Source organism: Dama dama, chromosome 22 (genome assembly GCF_033118175.1).
Source record: "Dama dama isolate Ldn47 chromosome 22, ASM3311817v1, whole genome shotgun sequence".
NCBI lineage: Eukaryota > Metazoa > Chordata > Mammalia > Artiodactyla > Cervidae > Dama > Dama dama.
Window position 1 is genome coordinate 22,527,818 of NC_083702.1, and position 25,321 is coordinate 22,553,138.

Sequence of the window (25,321 nt, forward strand, 5' to 3'; positions counted from 1 at the left end):
ACTTACAGGAACATTACTGAGTACCAAAAGATTTATTCAAATATTTAATTGGAAGGAACTACATCTGGAATAAGTTTTATTGGAATTCTTGTAAAAAGGAAAGTAAATCCATTAGAATTAATATCATAAACAGTCAGCTTTATCTGGAACCAGAAACATTAGTGAAATGGAGCCTAGGAATCCTAACCCTTTTTCTCTGTAAAAAAGCCAGTCGCTTTCCAATTTATGTGGCAATTATTCTTTATTGCTTTAGGTAGAGTTTTGTTTTCATCTAATGGTTTAGAGACAGATCACTCATGCCACCCCATTTATTTCTTTGCCCCCTTTCTCTTCAAAGAACAAGCAAAAAGAATGCAGTAAGAGGCATCTGCCTATCTTCAAAACACTTGAAAAATCCTGCGAAGATCAGAAGGTCAGCAGAAACTCGCCGCAGTGAGGCTAGCAGTAACTACATGAATTAAGAGACACCCCGTGTTCTCCTTAGATGTCCACGTAGATGCCATTGATCAAATAATCAAGCCTCGAGTAACGTTTTCTGCGGAGGGATTCTAGGAGCATTCTGCCCAAGAGGACCAGGCCTATGGCAAGAAAGAGGACCCCGAAGAGCACAGTCCCAATCAGGAGCCACTGCTCAAAGGCAAGGCCTTGCTGGCTTCCTGGAGCACTGCTCAGGGCGGGCTCATCTGCACCGGCCTTCGCCTTCTCCTGGGAAGCTGTCGTATTTGTAGCGGGATACTCCACATTTGACAAAGGAAATGTCACGGAGGCCCTGGCATCCTCTGTGCTCCAAGTCAGATTGGCGATGTCTCGAAAGGGCACCGTGACCGGTGGGCCTCGCGAGTCCGCGGGTGCCCTAGAGGTGGAAGTCAAAACCACAGTTGTGGTCGGGCTAGTGATCATGGCTGCGGGTGGGGCGGAGGTGGCCCTCTGAGGCTGCCAAGTCAGAGATGGCATCACTGCCGTGTTGGTGACGGGGAGGGATGCGGAGAGAGACTTCGGAGTGGCCAGGATGGTGTGCAGAGAAGACACCGCCATCGTAGAGGGGAACGCTGTCACGTTCTCAGGCAATAGATTAGCTATTGCTGGTCCTGAGGAAGACTGTGACGTCTGAGAGTGGCCTTCTTCTTTATAATCAGGTGATGGTGGACTCTCTGCAGCAACCTTGAGTAGTTTCTCCAAGTGATCTGAGGATCCAGACGTCTGAGAAAGTGAATCTCTCCATAAGACCGTGGGCTCTGAGTCACGGGTTGGAGGCTGGGGAGTGGGAGTGATATCATGGGAAGATGCGCCAGGGAAGAGGGAGTTTTCCTGGGCTACACCTGGGCTTGGCAACTCAGTTTTGGCCAAAGATGGGAAATCTGAAAATGGAGAGAAAATAATAGGAAGACTTCGACATTTCCATATGAAGGGAGGACAGAAGAGACAAACGTTATTAGCTTATTCAATAAGACGTCAGACTGTCGCTACCTGATATTTCATGGTACGTGCCTGGGGGCTAAGTCACTTCAGTCGTGCCTGACTCTTTGTGACCCTATGGACTGTAGCCCGTCAGGCTCCTCTGTCCACGGGATTCTCCAGGCAAAAATACTGGAGTGGGTTGCCATGCCCTCCTCCAGGGGATCTTTCAGATCCAGGGATCAAACCTGAGGCTCCTGCATTGCAGGTGGATTCTTTGCCAGTGAGCCGTCAGGGAAGCCCAATATTTCATGATGTAAGGACCTGGCCTCTCCTGCAGAAGCTCTGGTTTATTTCTAGAGTGATGGCACGTTCCTCCTAGAGGAAGGAGGAGGTGGGAGGGGCCAGCAAAGATGCTAAGAGGAGTTCAGTGGGGGCAGCAAGGGCTTCCCAGGTGGCACAGTGGTTAAGAATCTGCCTGCAATGCAGGAGACGTGGGTTCAATCTCTGGGTCGGGAAGATCCCCTGGAGGAGGAAATGGCAACCCACTCCAGTATTCTTGCTTGGATCTTAGTTCTCCAACCAGGGATGGAACCCATGCCCCTAAGTGTGGAGTCTTGATCACTGGACCACCAGGGAAGTCCCCTCCTTTTGACTCTTGAAGATTAAAATTCTATAGCCAGATTCATATCAATGTATGACAAAACCCACTGGAAAAAAAAAATAATAATAATAAAAATTAAAAAAAATAAAAATAAAAATAAATAAAAAATAAAATTCTATAGCCAGTATCTCAGGTTCTGAAGTCTGTGGACCAGTGTTTGAAGTCATGCTGGCCACGTGGCTGACATAAAAAGCAGGCAATCACAGTCCCAACTCCTGCGGAGGAGGAACCAGCCTCAGATGCCCCTCCTGCTTGAGAAAGGTAAGAATTTTGCTCTTTGTCACACATGCTGTTTATGACAACTCTAACTGAAATGACCAGTTAAAGCAATCTGGGGCAGGGAAAGGCCAGTTGAATTGCACCATATTATTCTGCTACTTAGGACTTCCCAGGTGGCACTAGTGATAAAGAACTCGCCTGCCATTGGAGGAGACATAAGAGACTTGGGTTCCTGGGTTGGGAAGATCCCCTGGAGGAAGGCATGGCAACCCACTCCAGTATTCTTGCCTAGAGAATTCCATGGATAGAGAAGCCTGGCGGGCTACAGTCCATAGGGTTGCAAAGACATGTACACAATAGAGGCAACATAGCATGCGCTCACTCTGCTACTGGGCGAATCATTACACTTCAGTTAGAACTGCAGCAACACAAGGAAGGAAGCAAAGGAATTTTCCAGCATTCACTGGTTCACTCTCTTCTGTTCTCTTTTCCCTCTTCTATTTCAACTCCCCTCAATACCAGTTCTAAACCAGCCCTCACTCTCCTCTGTCCTAACAAATAGATCCAGATTCACATTTATGACATCTTTGACTACTCTCTAAACTTCACACCACATGAGGTCCTTTAGAACTCTCACTTATTAATCCATCTAGGACAGGGGTCATCAAATTATGGCCTGAGAGCCAAATCTAGCCTGCCATCTCTCTCTCTAATATTTTTTTTTATTGATTTGCCTGTGCTGGGTCTTAGTTGTAGCAATATGGGGTCTTTAGTTGCAGCACTCAAACTCTTAGTTGCAGCATGTTGGATCTAGTTCCCTGACAGGGATCAAACCCAGGCCCCCTGCATTGGGATTGCAGAGTCTTAGCCACTGGGCCACCAGAGAAGTCCCTGCCACCTCTCTTTATAAGGCTTGCAAGCTAAGAATGGCTTCTACATTCTAAAATGATTGAAAAAAAAAATCAAAAAGGATATTTTGTAACACATGAAAATTATATGAAATTTACATTTCAGTTTCCATAAATAAAGTTTTATTGGCACACAAGCATGCTCATTTGTTCACATATTGTCTATGGCTGTCTCTTACTGCAAGGACAGAGGTGAGGATGTCTGACAGGTTGCATGTGGCCCACTAAGGCTAAAAGACTTGCCTGAAAAGCCTTAAACACTTATTATTTGGCCCCTGACAGAAAAAAGTTTGTGGGCGCCTGCTCTAGGACACTCTCAAATAGAATTCTGATGCTGGAACATCCAACAAAGCTGAAGAAAAGAGTTACTGCTGCAGGTAATATGACATCGGCAGGCATATTGTCACCGTGAGATAAACAGCATCTGTATTTTTAGGCTGTGTCAGATATTTTTAAAAAGAGCAGGACTCATCATATTTCATTTTAAAATTAAAAAAAAAAAAAAAGACTAAGTAAATGCTCTGTGATGTATGTGAACTCAGAAGTTAAGCCCATTGACAAGAATGACCAAAACAGCTGTTTTCTTTCTCAAGAATGCAAGGTTATAAATAAAACAAAGTGAGGGCTAGTCCACTTTCTTGATAAGATTCATCTATTGGCTAAGATCCTAGAACCACGCTGGGATCCTCCACACCTGTTCCATTGACCTCACCCTCTGATGCTTGCCATTGGGCTGTGGTGTTTTCTCTCAGCCACATAGACATGAGCTACAGAAGGCGCTGGGAAACAGCCCTGTGTACTCAGCCCCTCTTTTGAGTTTCATATGCAAGCGACTTCATGAGATGAAACAATTTAAGTATTGACTATTAAAACTTGGAGACCAGCTGAGCCAACAGACTCTCAATTTATTCTATTTCTGAATTCCCCTATTCTAGTTTATTCTGGTCCTTGGTGGCATCACAGACCACCAAGCTGCAAAAACAAACAAACTGACATGAAATAATGTCCAGCTGCAATGGTCTTAGAGAATGAACAGAGTGCACTATCATCTTTCGAACTTTTGGTCTGTAAATATTAGTCAATCACAGGAAACTGAGTTCACCTCTAAACAAACCACCAAAAATATCTACTGGATTTCACTCTAAGCAGGAGGCAGATAATTCCTTTTTATGGGGTAATCTCAATCCAGCAACATGGGCAGATTCAGAAACAGTATTACAAACACAATTAGTAAACATCTGTGAATACAGACAGGACACCAAGTCTGGCATAGGTGAGTTTGCCCCTAGGTATCAACCTGCTCTGGGCTGGTGGTGCCCCCTAGTGGCTGCCTCAGGAACTGTTGGATTCTAATTTCACTTCACTATCTTCACACTGGTGGCTCAGGCAGTAAAGTGTTTGCCTACAATGCGGGAGACTGGGGTTTGATCCCTGGGTCGCGAAGATCCCCTGGAGAAGTAAATAGCAACCCACTCCAGTACTCTTACCTGGATAATCCCATGGACACAGTCCACAGGGTCGCAAAGAGTTGGACACGACTGAGTGACTTCACTTTCACTTTCACACTGAACCCACTCCAGTATTGCTTGGAAAATCCCATGAACAGAGGAGCCTGGCAGGCTACAGTCCATGGCATCGCAAGAGTCAGATATGACTTAGCGACTAAACCACCACCTCCACCTTCACACTGGCCCTTAAAAAAATGGTTTCTGCAAGAGCCAAGCTTATCTTCCCACTTCCAGTGGAGAAAATCTTTACCACTGCTCTCTGTCTTTAACATATGTATTATCAAAGCAACAAAATGACAGAAGTATTATGAAAGTTATAAAATAAATTCGACTATCATTTCCATCATGATGTCCCAGCAACCATTAATATTTATGTATACCTTAAAACTAAAACTTTTTTCATGTAACTTAAAAACAATTGGGTGTTGTTCACCTGAAATTTAGGTCACCTTTTGTTCTACATCTCAAACTTATTTTTTAATATCTGCATCGTATTCCCTCAAGTGGATACATCATGTTTTACACCCTACCATTCCCTAGCATTTGGACATCTAAGCTGTAGAAACTTTTAAACTAATTTCCTTTAACAGTCACTCCCAAAGTGTTGCTTTCACTTTTAAAACTAATTACACAGCAAAAAGTTTTACACCAATCCCTTTTTATTTGACATAGATTTTATGGATCAATGATCAATACAAAGAAATAGAGGAAAACAATAGAATGGGAAAGACTAGAAATCTCTTCAAGAAAATTAGAGATACCAAGGGAATATTTCATGCAAAGATGGGCACAATAAAGGACAGAAATGGTATGGACCTAACAGAAGCAGAAGATATTAAGAAGAGGTGGCAAGAATATACAGAAGAACTGTACAAAAAAGACCTTCACGGCCCAGATAATCACGATGGTGTGATCACTCAGCTAGAGCCAGACATCCTGGAATGTGAAGTCAAGTGGGCCTTAGGAAGCATCACTAAAAACAAAGCTAGTGGAGGTGATGGAATTCCAGTTGAGCTATTTCAGATCCTAAAACATGATGCTGTAAAAAGTGCTGCACTCAATATGCCAGCAAATTTGGAAAACTCAGCAGTGGCCACAGGACTGGAAAAGGTCAGTTTTCATTCCAATCCCAAAGAAAGGCAATGCCAAAGAATGTTCAAACTACCGCACAATTGCACTCATCTCACACACTAGCAAAGTAATACTGAAAATTCCCCAAGCCAGGCTTCAATAGTACATGAACTATGAACTTCCAGATGTTCAAGCTGGATTTAGAAAAGGTAGAGGAACCAGAGATCAAATTGCTAACATCCGTTGGATCATCAAAAAAGCAAGAGAGTTCCAAAAAAAATCTACTTCTGCTTTATTGACTATGCCAAAGCCTTTGATTGTGTGGATCACCACAAACTGTGGAAAATTCTTCAAGAGATAGGAATACCAGACCACCTTACCTGCCTCCTGAGAAATCTGTATGCAGGTCAAGAAGCAACAGACATGGAACATGGACATGGAACAAGAGACTGATTCCAAATTGGGAAAGGGGTATGTCAAGGCTGTATATTGTCACCCTGCTTATTTAACTTATATGCAGAGTACATCATGAGAAATGCTGGACTGGATGAAGCACAAGATGAAATCAAGATTGCCGGGAGAAATATCAATAACCTCAGATATGCAGATGACACCACTCTTATGGCAGAAAATGAAGAAGAACTAAAGAGCCTCTTGATGAAAGTGAAAGAGGAGAGTGAAAAAGTTGGCTTAAAGCTTAACATTCAGAAAACTAAGATCAGGGCATCTGGTCCCATCATTTCATGGCAAACAGATGGAGAAACAACGGAAACAGTGACAGACATTATGTTTTGGGACTCCAAAATCACTGCAGATGGTGACTGCAGCCATGAAATTAAAAAATGCTTACTCCTTGGAAGAAAAGCTATGATCAACCTAGATAGCATATTAAAAAGCAGAGACATTACTTTGCCAACAAAGGTCCGTCTAGTCAAACCTATGGTTTTTCCAGTAGTCATGAACATAGAGAGTTGGACTATAAAGAAAGCTGAGCACCAAAGAATTGATGCTTTTGAACTGTAGTATTGGAGAAAACTCTTGAAAGTCCCTTGGACTGCAAGAAGATCCAACCAGTCCATCCTAAAGGAAATCCATCCTGAATATTCATTGGAAGGACTGATGCTGAAACTGAAACTCCAATACTTTGGCCACCTGATACGAAGAACTGACTCATTTGAAAAGATCCGAATGCTGGGAAAGATTGAAGATGGGAGGAGACGGAGACGACAGAGGATTAGATGGTTGTATGGCATCACTGACTTGATGGACATGAGTTTGAGCAAGCTCTGGGAGTTGGTGATGGACAGGGAGGCCTGGTGTGCTGCAGTCCATGGGTTTGCAAAGAGTCGGACACGACTGAGCGACTGAACTGAACTGAACTAAATTGATAGATATTATGGAAGTACAGAATTACTGCATTAAATTATAATTTCCATAATATTCCATCATTTCTTTAATATTCTGCTTTAATCATGAAATACATGAGAGAAAAGACACACAGTGACAGCGGAAGAAAGGACACAATGAGGAAGAGGCAGCGAGAAGGGATCAGAGAGATGGATGTGATGGCCCAGCTTCCAACTGATGGGAGCTCTTAAAAGGGAGAAACAAACATTCCAATTAGTGTCTTGAGCCCTGCCACCTTTGGAAACTCAGACCAAGGTGTTCAGATCCTACGAGATACCGTCCCCGGGTGTTCAACAGGCTCTGCAGTGTTCCAGGTGATGAAAAAAGAGGACCAGCTATATCCACACATTACTGCTGGTCCCGATGTTTTCATTCAAGATTATATATAGACATGAAGAAGCCAAACAGTTAGGGGCAGCCGCCCTGGCCAGTGTGAAGCCCAGAAAGTGCAGGAGGTGACAAGACTCTTTCCTTGCAAGGTATGATCCTGGATGTTCTGAGAAACCTAATTTGTTCTGTTTTTATTTTTCACAACAGTCGTAAAATACACTTCATACAACACACTACTTAAACCCTTTTTAGGAGAACAGTTCCATGGCCTTGAGTATATTCACATGATTGTACAACCATCACTCTTATCCACCTCCAGAGCAAAACTGAAACTTTGTACCTTATCTGCCAATCTTTTAGGACTTGGGCTTCTATCACTATTTAGGAAGACTTTACACAAGCATTCTGTGCTTTATGCTCCTATTTAAAGGAATGTTGGATACATCAAGCTTTCCTAGTTCACGAACAAAACTCAGACACAGCCTCATCCTGGGGACAAAGCAGGGTCAGTGTCCGGGCACCCTGGGCAGCACCATGCCCCGGAAAATCTTCACTGCACTCTCCCTCCAACCCCCAAACCGCTTCTCTTCAAATCTCCCCTAGTTCAGCAGACAGCGCTCCTGTCCATCTAGATGCTCAAGTCAAGAACTACAACTCGGGGCTTCCCTGGTGGTCCCGTGGTAAAGAATTTGCCTGCCCAAAAAAAAAAAGAATTCGCCTGCCAGTGCAGGGGACATGGGTTCGATCCCTGGTCCAGGGAGATCCCACATGCCAAAGAGCAGCTAAGCCCATGCCCCATAACTACTGAGCCTGCACTCTAGAGCTTGGGGGCCACAACTACTGAGACCATATGCCCTAGGGCCTGTGCTTCACAACAAGAGAAGCCAGTGTGATTAGAAACCCATGCATCGCAACTAGAGAGCAGCCCCCACTTTCCGCATGAGAGAAAGCCCACGCACAGCAACGAAGACCCAGCACAGCCAGAAATAAATAAATTAAAAGAGAAAAAGAACTAGGCTTCAGCTTCACTCTTTTCCTCATTCCCCACATCCACGCCAACCAGCAAGCCCTGCCAACACTACCTCTGAAGTGGCCCGTAGCTTACTTCCCTCCATCTCCTCCACCGCCTCCCTGGTCCCCAAGGCCATGGCCTTCCACTGTGATCGTCATCCCGCCTCCAACCCAGCCTTCCCACCCGCCCTCTTGCTGATTCGTGCTTGTCCGTTCCGAATAGAGCAGTCAGGGTGAGTTTCGAGACATCACCTTTAAAACAGCACGCTGTGGAGGCGGGGTGAACTGGGAGATTGGGATTAACATACATACTATTGATACTGTGTATTAAACAGATAACTAACGGGAACCTACTGTGTAGCACAGGGAGCTCTGCTCACAGCTCTGTGGCGACCTAAATGGGGCGGAAATCCAGAATGGAAGGGATACATGTACACCTATAGCTGATTCACTCTGCTGTGCATCAGAAACGAACACAGCATTGTAAAGCAACTACGTTTTTGTTTCGTCGCTAAGCCATGTCCAACTCTTTGCAACCCCGTGGACTGTAGCCCACCAGACTCCTCTGTCCGTGGAATTCTACAAGCAAGAATACTGGAGACGATGGCCCTTTCCTTCTCCAAGGGATCTTCTCAACTCAGGGACTGAACCTGTGTCTCTGGCACTGGCATGCGATTCTTGACCTCTGAGCCACCAGGGAAGCCAAAGGAAATACACTCCAATAAAAATTAATCAAAACAAAACACCCAGCACGTTACACGCCTGCTGAAAACCTCCCAATGGCGTCTTATCACGCATCTAAATAAAAACTCCCTCCCCTCTACAAACGTTGATGGGCTCGCCCCACTTTCCTTCCTTCCTGCCTATCACTCTTCACCTGCTTCACTATGAGTCAGCCTCTGAGACGGGAGTGTTTGAACAAACACTCCCAAACCATTCTGCCTTGAGATATTGGATCCGGTTGTTTCCTCTGCCTGGAAGGTCTTCCCACTATTTTCTCACATCTGGCTCCTCAGTGTTCAGATCTCGGCTTAGGGGTTAGAACTTCGCAGATGTGTCCCCTGATCACCTAATCGAGACGGCCCACTCAGTGATAATCTATTAGCTTAATTATATTAATCTTAGCTTAATTATCTGCTCTTGTGACTCTATTTTTTTTAATGGTAATTTCATGTTTTCAGTTTCTCTGCATTGAAAATATATTCTTACATAAAGGTCATGTTTCATTTTTTCATCATCACTGTTATTTTTTTAAATGGAGGATAACTGCTTTACAGTGCTGTGTTAGCTTCTGCTGTGCAACAGCTGCAAGTATATATTGAAATATTCCCTCCTAATTGAGGACATATACCCTCCTGATTGAGCCTCCCTCCCACCCCACCCCAGTCCTACCCTTCTAGGTCATCACAGAGCACCAGGCTGAGCTCCCACTAGCTATCTATTTTACTAGTACTATTTTTTAATTTCAAATTTCTTATTGAAGTATAGTTGATTTACTATGTTAATTTCTTCTGTACAGCAAAGCGATTAAATTTTGAATATAATACAGTCTTTTTTATATTCTTTTAGGATACATTTTTATATTCATTTATACATACATTTTATATTCTTTATACATTTTTGTATAAAATGTATAATCTTTTATACATTTTTATATTCTTTTATAATACATTTTTTTTTAATATTCTTTACCATTATGATTTTTCACAGGATACTGAATATAGTTCTCTGTGCTATGCAGCAGGACCTTGCTCTTAAAAGGGTTAAAGTAGCGCATTGAATGTAGGACCTTGCTGTGTATCCATTCTATATACAATAGCTTACATGTGCTAACCCAAACCTCCTACTCCATCCCTCCCCCAAACCCATACTCTCTGGCAACCTCAAGTCTATTCTCTATGTCCGTGGTGATTCTATTTTTTTAAATTATTTATTTATTAAGGTTATTGTCTCTCTCTCCTAAAACATCAGTGCCAGAAGTGAGAACCTTGTTTTTCATGTTTAATGTCGTATCTTTGTATCCTTAGGGGATTAAAAATGCTTGGCACATTAGAGATGCTAAGTAAAATTTGTTGCTTATTGAATAAATGAAAAAAGATAATATTGTTTCTACCTAAGGGTATAATGGAGAAGGAAATGGCAACTCACTCCAGTATTCTTGCCTGGAGAATCCTGTGGACAGAGGAGCCTGGTGGGCTGCTGTCCATGGGGTTGCACACAGTCAGACGTGACTGAAGTGACTTAGCATGCATGCATGCATTGGAGAAGGAAAGGGCAACCCACTTCAGTATTCTTGCCTAGAGAATCCCAGGGACAGAGTAGCCTGCTGGGCTGCCATCTATGGGGTCGCATAGAGTCGGACGCGACTCAAGTGACTTAGCAGCAGTAAGGGTATAAAGGATAAAAACTTTCTAAAACTTAAAGGAAACTTGAAAGCATTGCACCCTGAGAAATTAACAAGCCAAAGTCTCACCAAGACAGATCCAAATAATTATATTATTTCTACTTGGTTATTTTCTGTATTCTGAGCAAATACATAATTTGCAAGTATAGAGACTGTATCTCCAATGCCTTTCACAGAATTTGGCACATGGCGGATTCTCAAGAACTTCTTTTTTTTTTTTTTCCCAAGAACTTCTTAAATGCGCTTCTTTTCAGGTCTGGATAACAAAATCCAGTGAGTTTGATTTCAGCGAATGTGATAATAAAATAGTTGCAACCTAATATCAAATGGAATTTTATATACTGTATTTACACAGGTCTTAACTCTTTCAAAATAGTCACCCTGGAGAACTGTATACTTATTCCAGTGTTGCTGACATAGTTTACAGGGGTGTTTCAAAATGTTTTCAAGAAAGGTCTGTGTGTCTTTTATCTCAGGAAGAAAAACAGAAACAAAAACAAAACAAAATGCTATCATTCATCAGTCTTTCACTGGGGAAAAGAAAAGACGTTTGGTTGAATCAGCTGAATTTTAAATCATGAGATTTTTCTGATGTGCCTCTGTATTTGTGATCCCCTTTGGTAGTTTTTCTTAGACTCTGGTAGAAAACCTTTCTAAGTGAACCACATCCTTAAATAATTCCAATCACAAGAGACAAAGAACAAGGTTCTTATTACCTCGAATTATCCTGTAACTCATAAGTCCTTTTGCTGGTTTCAGGGGACAGGCTTCCTCGCTGGGACAGAAGAACAGGTAGCAGTTGGGTAGTTTAATTTTTTTTTGAGTGTCGAAGATCATCAAGTTACATGCTTTGTCCCCTGTAAGGAAAGGTTTCACAAGTAACTATTTTGAAATAGGATTTTCCATAAAGCATGGTGGGCAGGAAAACTTCATTTACTTTGGTAGCTGACACAAAAACCTTTTTGTCTGCTGGCTGCCGAGTCATTTCCTTTTCCTTAGTTTACTCACGGAAGGCAATTTTTAAAGACCTTGGGTTTAAAACTCTGAATGAAGGTAACTTTGGCAAAACGTATTAAATTTTTTTTTTAATTTAAAAATTTTTTTGGCTGCGCGGCATGTGAGATCTTAGTTTCCCAACCAGAGATTGAATCCCTGCCTCCTACATTTGAAGCTCAGAGTCAATCACTTGGCCACCAGGGAAGTCCTGGCAAAATACATTTTTTTTAAATTATGACCATACAATAACACATTTACAGGAGACTTGGAAAATACAGGACACAGTTACATATAGGTTTACTACATATTATAATTATGTTTTTAAGTAGATAAAGATTTTTAGTTGGAGTTTCAATATCAGGCTCTCAAAAATTAATAGAAGAAATAGAACAGTAGGAGGATACAGCAGACATGAAAAAAAACCAATTCAACCTAATAAAGATTTATACAGTTTTCACACAATAGCAGGATATAAAGTCGTATTCAAGTTTCCATAGACTATAAACCAGGAGACACTGGAACATATCCAAGGACATAAAACAAGCTGAAAAAACTTCATGATCTAAAGGTATTGAAATCACACCGAATCTGTTCTCTTGTCACTATGGAATGATGTTAGAAATCAATATCAAAAGATAATCAAAAATAAGACACATTTTCAAGTATAATGTGATATTTACCAATTGAGATCATCACAATAGTAAAAGATGCTGGCAAAACCCATTTTTAAAAGTACATTTAATTCTTTAGAAAGAAGCCTTCCATTTGCTAAAATATTTATCAAAATATACACAGAAATACTGACTCTACAATTCAGTACAGAGTTGGGCTTTAGGAAATGGATTTAACCCTAATGATTTTACAAATTTCTTGCATCCTGAAGGCATCTTAGATGCCTATGAAGCCATCAGTTCTGGTTTTCTTGAAGGGGGTAGAAATCAGTAAATTTAGCCTTATATATATCATGCCTCCTTCCAGTGAATGAATCTGCATAGGTTTATTTTTCAGACCATTCTTCTTTTGGGTCTTTGAATTTTGGCTCTACATTATCATTTTTGTTTGTCTCCCAATCAGGCAGAGGTCAGAGATCACCCTTGATTCCTTCAATGAGAAAGAAGACTGAGTTCGCTTCTGCAGGGGTTTTTATCCTATTGTCTCTCCACTACCCAGGTAACAAGAAAGGCACTCCAGTTTCTCTGACTTGTCTTCTCCCAGCAATGTGATAATTCTGCAGCACCATTTTAGCTGACACTTAGGTAAAGGGGAGGGTCCATGGAGTCCACTTTGTACACAGAATTTTGTGTTCTTTCTATCTGTGGGCATTTTTCTAGAGTCTGTGGCTATGGGCAAATTATCAGTTTTTTTGAGCCACAAACAGTTAAAAACCAATGCTTGGTAAAAGAAGGAAAAGTCTGGAATCCATTAACTGAGACCCACAGTTACCTCTGCTTAGGGCATGGCAACCTACTCCAGTATTCTTGCCTGGAGAAACCCATGGACTGAGGAGCTTGTCAGGGGGCGGCTACAGTCCATGGGGTCACAAAGAGTTGGATATGACTGAGCAACTGAGCATGCACGCACGCACAGGAAAGCAGCAACATTTTGCTTATGTTTTTGCTTGTAGAACAAAGCCGTAAACCCTCATTTCTTACTGAACACCCCCCCAAGGAACTGAAGAGAAAGGCCAAATGTCCTGTGTGGCCAGAAAACGCCCACATGGCATTCAGTCCTATTTGCAGGCCATGTTTCTATTTCACATAAATGTTGGTGTCAACATTTAGAGAAAAAGTAGAAGTTTAAATGAGAGCTCTATCAATTACTTCTCTATAAAGAGTGTCCAAAAGCATGCTCATCAATTTGAGATCACTGAAGGATTTGTTTTCCTCCTGACAGCAAATATGGGTGCCTCCGTGGCGCAGTAGTAAAGAACCCACCTGCCAATGCAGGAGACACAAGAGATGCAGGTTTGATCCCTGGGTGGGGAAGATCCCCTGGAGGAGGAACTGGCAACCGACTCCAGTATTCTTTCCTGGGAAATCCCATGGACAGAGAAGCCTGGTGGGCTACAGTCCACAGGGTTGCAAAACAGTCAGGTAAAACTAAGCAACTGAACAGGCATGCATGACAGCAAATATATGGTGTCGTTTCTAAGTGAATTCTCTAGTTCTCTAACACCAATGGGGTGTCTTATAATTCAACTCGATTCCGATACTAATTGCCTGGAGTGTCAGACCCCACAGGTCCAAGGCTCAGTCCCAAAAGACTGTTCCCACTCAGATGCCAGTCACAAATCACAGTCACAAGACACCCAGGTCACTCGCACATACATCCAATTAGGCTGCTGCTAAGTCACTTTAGTCGTGTCCAACTCTGTGCGACCCCATAGACATCAGGCTCCCCCATCCCTAGGATTCTCCAGGCAAGAACACTGGAGTGGGTTGCCATTTCCTTCTCCAATGCGTGAAAGTGAAAAGTGAAAGTGAAGTCACTTAGTTGTGTCTGACTCTTGGCGACCCCATGAACTGCAGCCCACCAGGCTCCTCCAATCCACGGGATTTTCCAGGCAAGAGGACTGGAGTGGGGTGCCATTGGCTTAGGCTACCACCTCCCATCCCAGGCTCAATAATTTGCTAGGACTACTCACAGAACTGAGGAAAATGCAGTACTTACTGTTACACTTTATTACAAAGGATACAAATGAACAGCCAGATGAAGAGGTACACAGGGTGAGGTTTGGGAGGGTCCCGAGTGCAGCAGCCTCCGTCCCTGGTGGGGATGGGGTGCCTCCTGGCACATGGATGTGTTCACCAACTTGGAAGCTCCCCGAACCCACCATTTAGGGGTTTTCATGCAGTTTTATTATGTAGGCAAAATGATTAAGTCATTGGCCATTGTGACTGAATTCAGTCTCCACCCCACTACTACTCCACTTCCCCTACCTGGAGGTGGGTGGGGAGACTGAAAGTTTCAAGCTTCTATGCAAAGTTTGGTCTTTCTGGTGACTAGCAACTCTCCCAAAGCTATCTGTGCTGGGCTTAGTCACTTCAGTTGTGTCCGACTCTTTGTGACCCCATGGACTCTAGCCTGCCAGGCTCCTCTGTCCATGGGATTCTCCAGGCAAGAATACTGGAGTGGGTTGCCATTCCCTTCTCCAGGGGACCTTCCCAACCCAGGGATCGAATTTGCATCTATTACGTCTCCTGGTAGGTGGGTTCTTTACTACTAGAACCACCTAGGAACCCCATCTATCTAGGACCCCACTAAGAGGCACCTTATTAGCATAAACTCAGGTATGGTGGAATAGGGCTCATTATGAATAACAGAAGAAGCTCCTTTGCTTAGGGAATTGCCAGGGTTTTAGGAGCTCTGTGCCAGGAGTCAGGGACAAAGACTAGAAATAAATATGGAAATTTGTGTCCTTCAATTTCATGTCCATATGTATTTATATTACCATACCATAATCATTATAGAATGAAAAGGAAATAATGATCTAAGAGAAAGCATATGATTTTGTTGGCTGATAAATCAAGTAAGGATCATGAGTCCAGTGTTCACTAACTCTCCTAGGGTCCTTGACAATGGGCCTTTTCCATCTTATTAATGGTTTATCTCCAGCACCTAGCAAGACATTAGATGCTCAATAAATTTAGGTGGGTTTTTTTTTTTTTTTTTCCCATTTAGGGAATTAGGACAGGATCATAAAGTGAAGTTGCTCAGTCATGTCCGACTCTTCACGACCCCATGAACTGCAGCCTATCAGGCTCCTCCGTCCATGGGATTCTCCAGGCAAGAATACTGGAGTGGGTTGCCATTTCCTTCTCCAATGGGCCACTAGGGAAGCTCTTAACTTCATGACTTTTAAGGACAGGATCATAAAGAACTGAAAAATGATCATTGTTTTCACTTAGATACATACTTCTGTTTTCAGGTCATACGTTTGGAATCTGAAATGTCCAAGGTCGTGGTTCAAGCCTGTGGGCCTCAGTTTTCTTTTGTGTATTGTACATGGGTCATTCCAAGCCCCTCCCCGTGCCTCTTAGAGTCCTAGAAGCTGCAATGAGTGGTCAGTGGCTTCCTGATTCACCTAAGCCACCAGCTCCAGGAAAGGGAGGGGAAATGGAAATTTTGTGCTTCCACTTAAAATGCAAATGCTGATTTTCCTATGGGATGACTTAAAATTTTTATTTTTTGTCTCAATTCCCTTTCTGTTTAAATGTTCTTTCTTTTTAAAAAATTATGTCATTTGTTATCTTTATTATTATTATCTTGGAATACAGTGTGACTTTCATTTTATTTAATTATTGGCTGCGCTGAGTCTTGGCTGCTGTTGCCAGGTTTTCTCTAGCTGCAGTGAGCGGGAGCTGCTCTCTAGCTAAGATCTCACGGGTTCCTCATTGTGGTGGCCTCTCCTGTTGTGGCGCACAGGCTCTAGAGCGTGTGGGCTTCAGGAGATGCAGTGCACAGGCTCAGTGATTGCAGCTTGTGGGCCCTAGAGCATGGGTTTCATTGCTCCATGGCATGTGGGATCTTCCCAGATCAGGGATTGAACCCAGGTCCCCTGCATTGGCAGGCTGATTCTCAACCACTGGATCATTAGGAACGTCCCTAAACATTCTTTCTAAAGTCACACTGGGGTTTCCCCAGGGCCTTAGCAGTAAAGGATCCGCCACTGCAGAAGACATGGGTTTGATCCCTGATCCAGGAAGATCCCACATACCATGAAGCAACTTAAGTTCGTGTGCCACATCTATTGAGCCTGTGCTCTATGCTCTAGAGCCTGGAAACCACAACTGCTAAGCCTACGTGCCCCAACTACTGAAGCCTGTGGGCCCTAGAGCCCACGCTCAACAACAAGAGAAGCCACCACAAAGAGAAGCCCACGCACCAAAACTAGCAAGTAGCCCCCGCTCACAACTAGAGAAAAGCCCGAGCAGCAGGGAAGACCCAGCACAGTCAATAAATAGACAAATAAAACTGAAGTCACACTGTATTTCCAATGCTCCATGATAATGATAGCCAAGCATTTAAATAGGATTTTTGGTTTTACTCTCTTAGATGCCTGTTAGAACAAACACCAGTGGTTTTCAACCTTTTTCTACCCAGATACCTAAGTGATACATATACACTCATAGGTAACTGAGTCAGCTTAGGGGAGAGGAGAGCACATCGTGGAACATTCCCGAGCGATTTTGCCACCCATTTTTCTACCCCACTGAGAATCCCTAGTACAAACTACTCAGCCTCATCAACCAGGTACTCACATCACAAAACACATGGAATAAACAGTCATCAAGGCATTGTTACTTACCTGATATGTTTTTTGTCAAGCAGCAAGAATTAATGCAGTCCTGTTGAGTTAATGTATGTATGGGCTCATTGCCTCTGATTCCCTTGGAAAGAGACAGCTGGATGTCAATGACCACATCTTCAAGGCTCTCAGTGAGGCAGTTTTGACTGGTGGATAGTCTTAGTGTCAGGAAACAAATTATTACAAAAGTGTAAGTCAAGCTCCATCCTCCCCGGAAGAACATGTTAAATTTCAGCTTAGTCTTAGTCATCAAAGGTCAGATAAACTGTCCCTCCTGCTTGAGTCTGCTTCAAGAAGATGGTACAGATGATGGAATTTCTCTCTAGGACAAAAACAGGAAATCATCAATGAGTTTTCTTTTTTTGAATGAACCTAGAGAAGCTACATTTCATTTCCTTCAAATCAATGTAAATGACTCACAATTCATAGAAGGCCAGAAATAAACAAGTAATTTTTATTCATTTCACTTTTAATAGATTTGAGACAACCTTTCATTATAAACTTGGCAAAAAGCTAGTAAGCACACACACATATATTGGGTTGGCCAAAAAGTGCATTGGGGTTTTTCTATAGGATTGTACAGGAAAACCCTAATGAACTATCTGGCCAACCCAATGCTATCCAATTAATTATTAAAATCTGACAAATGTCTAAGAAAGAGGAGTAAAATACCATAGTAGTCTGCCTTTCAGTTTTAGAATCCTTCCTCTTCCTGCCTCTCCTAACAAGAGCGGGAAAAGACATAAAATCTGCAGTCATTGATGAAGCAGTAAATGATCACTGATCATTGGTTTGGACATATTTTCTCTCTCAGTAATAACAATTAACATTTTAAATCACCTACTGAGGGGAAGGCAATGTGCTAAAATTTACATATATTATCCTAGTTAATTCTTACACCAGCTCTGCAAAAAAGCTATTATTTTTCCCATTTTACAGATGAGGAAACTGAGGCTGCCTTTTTTTATTGCTGTCTCTTTTTAAGTATCACACCAGAGGCAGGTTAATGCCAATAATCTAATTCTAGGAATTAGCCCATCAGCAGGGGGAATAGTCTAGCCTAGTTGAAGGAAAGTGTAAGGGCAAGAGTTCTTTTTGGCATCCCTAAAAACACAAAAGGAGATCCAACCAGTCCATCCTAAAGGAGATCAGTCCTGGGTGTTCATCGGAAGGACTGATGCTGAAACTGAAACTCCAGTACTTTGGCCACCTCATGCGAAGAGTTGACTCATTGGAAAAGACCCTGATGTTGGGAGGGATTGGGGGCAGGAGGAGAAGGGGACAACAGAGGATGAGATGGTTGGATGGCATCACCGACTCGATGGGCATGAGTTTGAGTAAACTCCGGGAGTTTGTGATGGACAGGGAGGCCTGGCGTGCTGCGATTCATGGGGTCACAAAGAGTCGGACATGACTGAGTGACTGAACTGAACTGAAAAACACAAAAGCCCTAATATGTATTAATTTCAACTCCATTGGTGAGCTGGTTCTTCTGGGAAAAAAAAAAAGTTAAACTGGCAATGCTATACCAGAAACTATCCTCAATTCTAGAATACAAATTGTTCACTAACGATAGCCTAGATCAGAATTACCAATTAAGTTTTCTTTTTATGTCAAGAAGCCTTTGGTAACCTTTTGGTCATGAACCCTTTGGTACTCTGGTGATGCTTAGGTTCTCTTCTGACATGTTTTAAAATGTATAAAAGACATGTTTTTAAATGTATAAAATGAAATATATAGGATTACAAAGGAAGATAGTCCTATTGAAATGTAATCATTGAAGAGTTTTTTTTTTTAAATCTACAAATCTGATGAAAGATACCAAGAATGATCTACAGAAATCGAGAGATATTTCATGTTAACCAACAGCACTACTCAATATTGTTAGGATGTCAGTTCTTCCCAACTCAGTCTACAGATTCAATGCAATTTCAATAAAAATCCCAGTACATTATTTTATAGACCTCAACAAACCAACTTTAAAAATTTTATTTTATTTTTTGGCTGCACTGTGTGGCTTTTGAGATTTAGTTCCCCAACCAGGGATGGAATCCTAGCCCTTGGCTGTGAGAGCGCAGAGTCCTCACTAATGAACCACCAGGGAATTCCCTCAACAAGTCAATCTTAAAGTTTACACGGAAATGCAGAAAGGCCCAGAACAGTCAACACAACACTGAAGAAGAACAAAGCTGGAAGACTGACACTACCTGACTTCAGCACTTAACCATAAACCACCAGTAATCAAGACAAAGTGCTATTGGCAAAAGAACAGACAAATAAATGAATAGGACAGAATAGTGAGCCCAGAAATAGACCCCAACAAATAGTCAACTGATCTTTGACAAAGGAACAAAGGCAATTCAACAGACAAAGGATAGTCTTCTCAAAAATGGTGCTGGACAATTGGACCAAAAAGAAAAAAAAAAAAAAATCTAGACACTGACCTTATGCCTTTCACAAGAATTAACTCAAAATGGATCATAGACCTAACTATAAAATGCAAAGCTATAAAACTCCATGTAACACAGAATAAAGTCTCTGTGACCTTAGACTGGATGATGAGTTTTAGATACGACACCAAAAGCACAATCTGTGAAAGAAAAAACTGGTAGGTTGGATTTAATTAAAATTAAAAACTTCTTCTCTGTGTAAGACACTGTTAAGAAAATGAAAAGCTAAGCCACAGGCTAGGAGAAAGTATTTTCAAAACACGTATTTGATAAATAACTGGTAGCTAAAATACACAAAGAACTCTTAAAACTTAACAAAAAGAAAACAAACCACCCCATTAAAAGTGGGCAAAAATCTGGACACCTCCCCAAAGAAGCATATAAAAAGGTGCTCAATCTCACTGTCATTAGGGAATTGCAAATGAAAAGAACGAGATGCAGGCTTTCCTAGTGGCTCAGTGGTAAAGAATCCACCTGCCAATGCAGGAGACAAGGGTTCAGTCTGTGTTCTGGGAAGATTTCACATGTTGTGGAGCAAATAAGACCATGCACCACAACTATTGAGCTTGTTTTCTAGACCCACAAGCTACAACTACTGAGGCCAGGAGCTGCAACTACTGAAGCCCATGCACTCTAGAGCCTGAGCTCCACAAGAGAAGCCCCCTCAGTGAGAAGCCCACACACCACATCTGGCAAGTAGCCCTCATTCGCAGTAACCAGAGAAAAACTTGCACAGCAACGAAGACCCAGCACAACCAAAATAAACAAATAAATAAAATTACTTTTAAAAAATAATGAGATGTCATGACACATTTACAAGAATGGCTAAAATTCAAAAAAACTGTTAATACTAAATCCTGACAAAAACCCACATACAAATATTTATAATAGTTTTTTTTTTATAATTGCCAAAAAAACTAGAAATAGCCAAGATGTCCCTTACTAAGTCAAGGGATAAGCAAATTGTGGTATATCCCTATAGTAGAATATTATTCAGAAGGAAATGAGTTATCAAGCCACAAAAAGAGGAACCTAATTGTATATCATTTGGTGAAAGAAGGAAATGGCAACCCACTCCAGTATTCCTGCCTGGAAAATTCCATGGGTAGAGGAGCTGGTGGGCTACAATCCGTGGAGTCACAAAGAGTCAGACAGGACTGAGCGACTAACAATTTCACTTTAACTGAAAGAAGCTAGTATCTGATTCCAACTCTATGACATTCTGGAAAAGGCAAAACAACATTGAGAGTAAAAGATCAGTCGTTGTCTGGAGGAAAGGGTGGAGTACAAAGGATTTTGAAGGCAGTGAAACTATTTTATATGACTCTGTAATGATGAAAGCATATCGTTATATTTGTCAAAGCCTACAGAGCTGTAAAATACAAGAGGGTACCCTAATATAAACAGGTGGACTTTGGTTAGTAAAAAAATCAACATAGTTTTAAAAAAAAATTATATTCTAACAAAGCACAATCTGTTATGTCTAACTTCCCAAAACAGCAAAATGAAAATAACACTGTTTCTCTATGTAAGCACATCACGTACATTATGTCATTTAATCTTTACATGAATTCTAGAAGCTAAATCCCATCAGCTCCCCTTTCAGTTAAAAAAAAAAATAACTGTGATAAATGACAAGTGGGACATCTAATCAATGCCATAATTTTTTGAATGACCCATTTTTAATTTAATTTTTAAAGGAGTATAGTTGTTTTACGATGTTGTTGTAGTTTCTGCTGAACAATGAAGCGAATCAGCTATAAGCATACACATGTCCCCTCCCTCTTGGGCCTCCTTCCCACCCCAGCCCCTAGATGATCACAGAGCCCCGAGCTGAGCTCCCTGGGCCGTAGAGCAGCTTCCCACTAGCTGTCTATTTTACACAGAGTAGTCTGTATACGTCAATCTATTCTCCCAATTCGTCTCATGTTCCCTTTCCCCCACTGCGTCCACATGTCGGTTCTCTACACCTGCATCTCTATTCCTGCCTTGCAGACAGGCTCGTCTGTACCATCTTTTTAGATTCCATGCATATGTATAAATTCATATATGATATTTTTCTCTTTCTGACTTACTTCATTCTCTACGACAGACTTTACCCAGGTCCATCCACATCGATACAAATGACCCAATTTCGTTCCATTTTATCACTGCCATAATTTTGAAGTAGCCTCAAATGTAATGATTTTGAGACATATTCAGTCAGGAATGCGATACAGAAATAAGTACCACTTCTGCCAGAGGCAAATCAGAGCTACCCTGCCACTAATCCCACTGCGGCTTTTGCCTACACGCCTCTTAAAGGAAATACTACACTGCATTTAGAGGTTAGCAAAATAAACTTTTCCACCCAAGTTCACAGATTTTCTGAATGCTGTCCATGGACTCCCCCCCGCAACCCCAGGGTAAGAATCCTGGCACAAGTTACTTCGTACGCTACCACACTTTGCAAATCTCTTCTAGTCACTAGAAGGAAAAAAAAACCCAACAGAAACAAAAATAACAAAAACCAGACCAACACTTGGCTTTGAATGGATTCTAAGAGTCTCTCCTGAAGCTGCTGCAATGAAACGAACTGTGATGTGGGATACAGGAGGAAGGCTGTGCTTCTAGTACCAGCATCCTTTCTGTGCCTGCAAGCAGGAATGAAGAGCTTATCTCATTAACGATACCCAACCATTACTAGGTAAATTAATTCTTCCAATCCATTTATTATTTAGATCTTGAAGGTCCAAAGAGGGACAGATTTTTAAATGTGGCATACACATGCAATAGAATATTATTCAACTACAAAAAGGAATGAAATTCTAATACATGCTGCCTCCTGAGAACATTATGCTAACTGAAATAAAATGGATACAAAAGGACAAATGCTGAATGCGTGCACTAAGTATCTGGCTTCCCCAGTGGCTCAGATGGTAAAGAATCCACTTGCAACACAGGAGACCCAGGTTCAATCCTTGCGTTGGGAAGATCCCCTGGAGAAGGGAATGGCAACCCACTCCCGTATTCCCGCCTGGAGAACCCCATGGACAGAGAGCCTGGTGGGCTATAGTCCAGGGGTGGCAAAGAATTGGACATGATTGAGGGACTACTAACAGTAACGCACCAAGTATCTAGAAAAGGCAAAGTCATAGAGATAAAAAAGTAGAATTGAAGTTACCAGAGGTTGGTGGAGGAGGGAGGGGGCTATTGTTTAACAGGTGCAGAGTTTCTGTTTGGGGTGCCCCAGATACCCTGAAAATGGATAACTGTTGTGGTCCGGGCTTGGGTTGGAAAAGAATTTCCAGGCATGAGACAGAATGAGAGGGGAAATGAAGTTTATTAGATTGGGAGACGCTGTTAGAACAGCGGGCCAGTTCAAGGGAGAACCAGTGTTGAACAGGGGTCCTTAGGCCACTTTTATACCCAGCATACAAGGAGTGGGATGGTGGTCTTGTGGGTCATTTGCTGATTGGATGAGTCATGTATACTGGGTAGAGGGGAGAGTAAGGCAAATACCTTCTCCCTATGGGGTAGGAGGGCCAGGTTATTCTGCTCAGGAGGACCGGAAATCCATTAACAGTGATCGTGGGGGAGGGCCGGATGATAAGGGTCTGCTTTTTCTGTTCCCGCATTCCAAGACCCTCCTTGGTTTTTTTCTGCTCTTTCGTCCTTGGGTCACGCAGTAGTGACGGTTACCCAATAATGGGAATGTACTTAAAGCCACTAAACTCTACCCTTAAAAATGATCCAAATGAATACAGAACAGACTTTTGAACTCTGTGGGAGAATGTGAGGGTGGGATATTTCAAAAGAACAGCATGTATACTATCTATGGTGAAACAGATCACCAGCCCAGGTGGGATGCATGAGACAAGTGCTCCGGCCTGGTGCACTGGGAAGACCCAGAGGAATTGGGTGGAGAGGGAGGTGGGAGCGGGGATTGGGATGGGGAAGACGTGTAAATCCATGGCTGATTCATATCAATATATGACAAAACCCACTGAAATGTTGTGAAGTGATTGGCCTCCAACTAATAAAAAAAATTAAAAAAAAAAAAATGATCCAAATGATACATTTTGTTATGTGTGAGGGAGTGAGTGAAAGTCGCAGTCCTGTCCAACTCTTTGCTGCCCCATGGACTGTAGCCCGCCAGGCTCCTCTGTCCAAAGGGTTCTCCAGACAAGAATACTGAAGTGGGTTGCCATGACCTCCTCCAGGGGATCTTCCTGACCCAGGGGTCCAACCCAGGTCTCCCGCATTGCCAGCGGTTCTTTCCAGTTTGAGCCACCAGGGAAGCCCTTGTTATGTGTATTTTACCACAACAAAAAGATCAAAACAAGCATACAATTAAACAAAAAAAAAGGTTCAAAGTGAAGTGGAATTCTGTTGAAAACTAGTGGGAAAGGGATACAGGTGGCAAGAAGACGCACCTGAGCTTTCACACCTGCTGAGTCGAGTCACGGGATCTTACCAGCAATCACTCGGTCAATATTGTAAATCATTTTTTCTCATAGCATAATCTAACTTAATTTATCAGTGTTTATAACTGCACACACACACACACACACACACACACACACACACACACACCCCTTACAGAGTATTAGACAATTAGCAAGTTGGATGAATACAGGAGACAAAGAATACAGGAGAACAAGGGAAATTTGCCCTTTCCTTGAGGAAGTACACGGGGCTCACGAAATGATTCTTTTGCCGCAGCAGCTGGCTTGCCCGGGGACCCACCTCGGGGATACAGAGGTCAACAGCATCCGCTCAGCCCCTCCCCGCTCCAATCGGGTGGTCCGAGCTCCCGGACGGGCGGGGGAACCTCGCCCCGGGAAAGGTGGTCGGGTGGTGATGCTGTCCGCAGGGGCTGGGGGCGGGGGAACGATGGAGAAGAGCCTTTACCTGGCAACGGGAGGCCGAGGTCCTGGGCAGCCCCGCACGTTCCGGGAAGCAGCGGCGGGTCTGCTAGTGGCTCCGAGGCTCCGCAGCTCGCGCTTAGCCTCGGGTTTGTGGTTCACGAGTTCCTGCTTCCGTTGCGGCGGCCGAAAGTTTGCCGGAGGGGGAAGGGCACGTTCCCGCCCTGCAACCCGGAGCTGCTTCCCAGCAACCTGGAAAGGTCCCCTGGGCACCGCGGAGAGCCGGGAACCCCTCCCACACCTCCCCACTCACCCATGGATGCCCGGGATCCAGGCTGTGCGTGCAGCCAGGACGGGGGGGGGGGGGCTCAACCCTGGTGTATGCTTGAGGGTCTGCATCTTCGGATTCCCTGAGAACCGGGCAAATAACCCATGATGGAAGTCAAGCAGTACAAAATGTACATCATCAGACGTACCTCCTTTGACTGCACTTAGCAGATTTTGCATTTAAAAAAAAAAAAAAAAACAACTGAAGGTTTATGGCAATCCTGCCTGGAGTGAGTCTATTGGTGTCTTGTTTCCAACAGTATCTGTATCTCTGCGTCACCTTTTGGTGATTCTCCCAACAGTTAAAACTTATTCATTATTATTATGTTTATTAGGATTATGATTTGTCATCAGTGATCTTTGATGTTACTGCTGTAACTTGCTAAATGTTATGATGATTGTTATTGTTTAGTCGATAAATCCCGTCTGACTCTTGCAACCCTGTGACTGTAGCCCACCAGGCTTCTCTGTCCATG

General features: G+C 42.7%; 1 protein-coding gene across 1 annotated transcript; it reads right to left on the reverse strand.

The window, feature by feature from the left end:
* Positions 1–279: 279 nt before the first annotated feature.
* MANSC1 (MANSC domain containing 1) lies at positions 280–24,723 on the reverse strand. The gene is made up of 4 exons (XM_061125032.1): positions 24,565–24,723; positions 17,222–17,543; positions 11,634–11,774; positions 280–1,358 (listed from the first exon to the last, which is right to left on the reverse strand). Exons 2-4 carry the CDS (start codon positions 17,469–17,471, stop codon positions 481–483), a joined length of 1,269 nt encoding a protein of 422 aa, XP_060981015.1. The 5' UTR covers positions 17,472–17,543; positions 24,565–24,723; the 3' UTR covers positions 280–480.
* Positions 24,724–25,321: the final 598 nt, after the last annotated feature.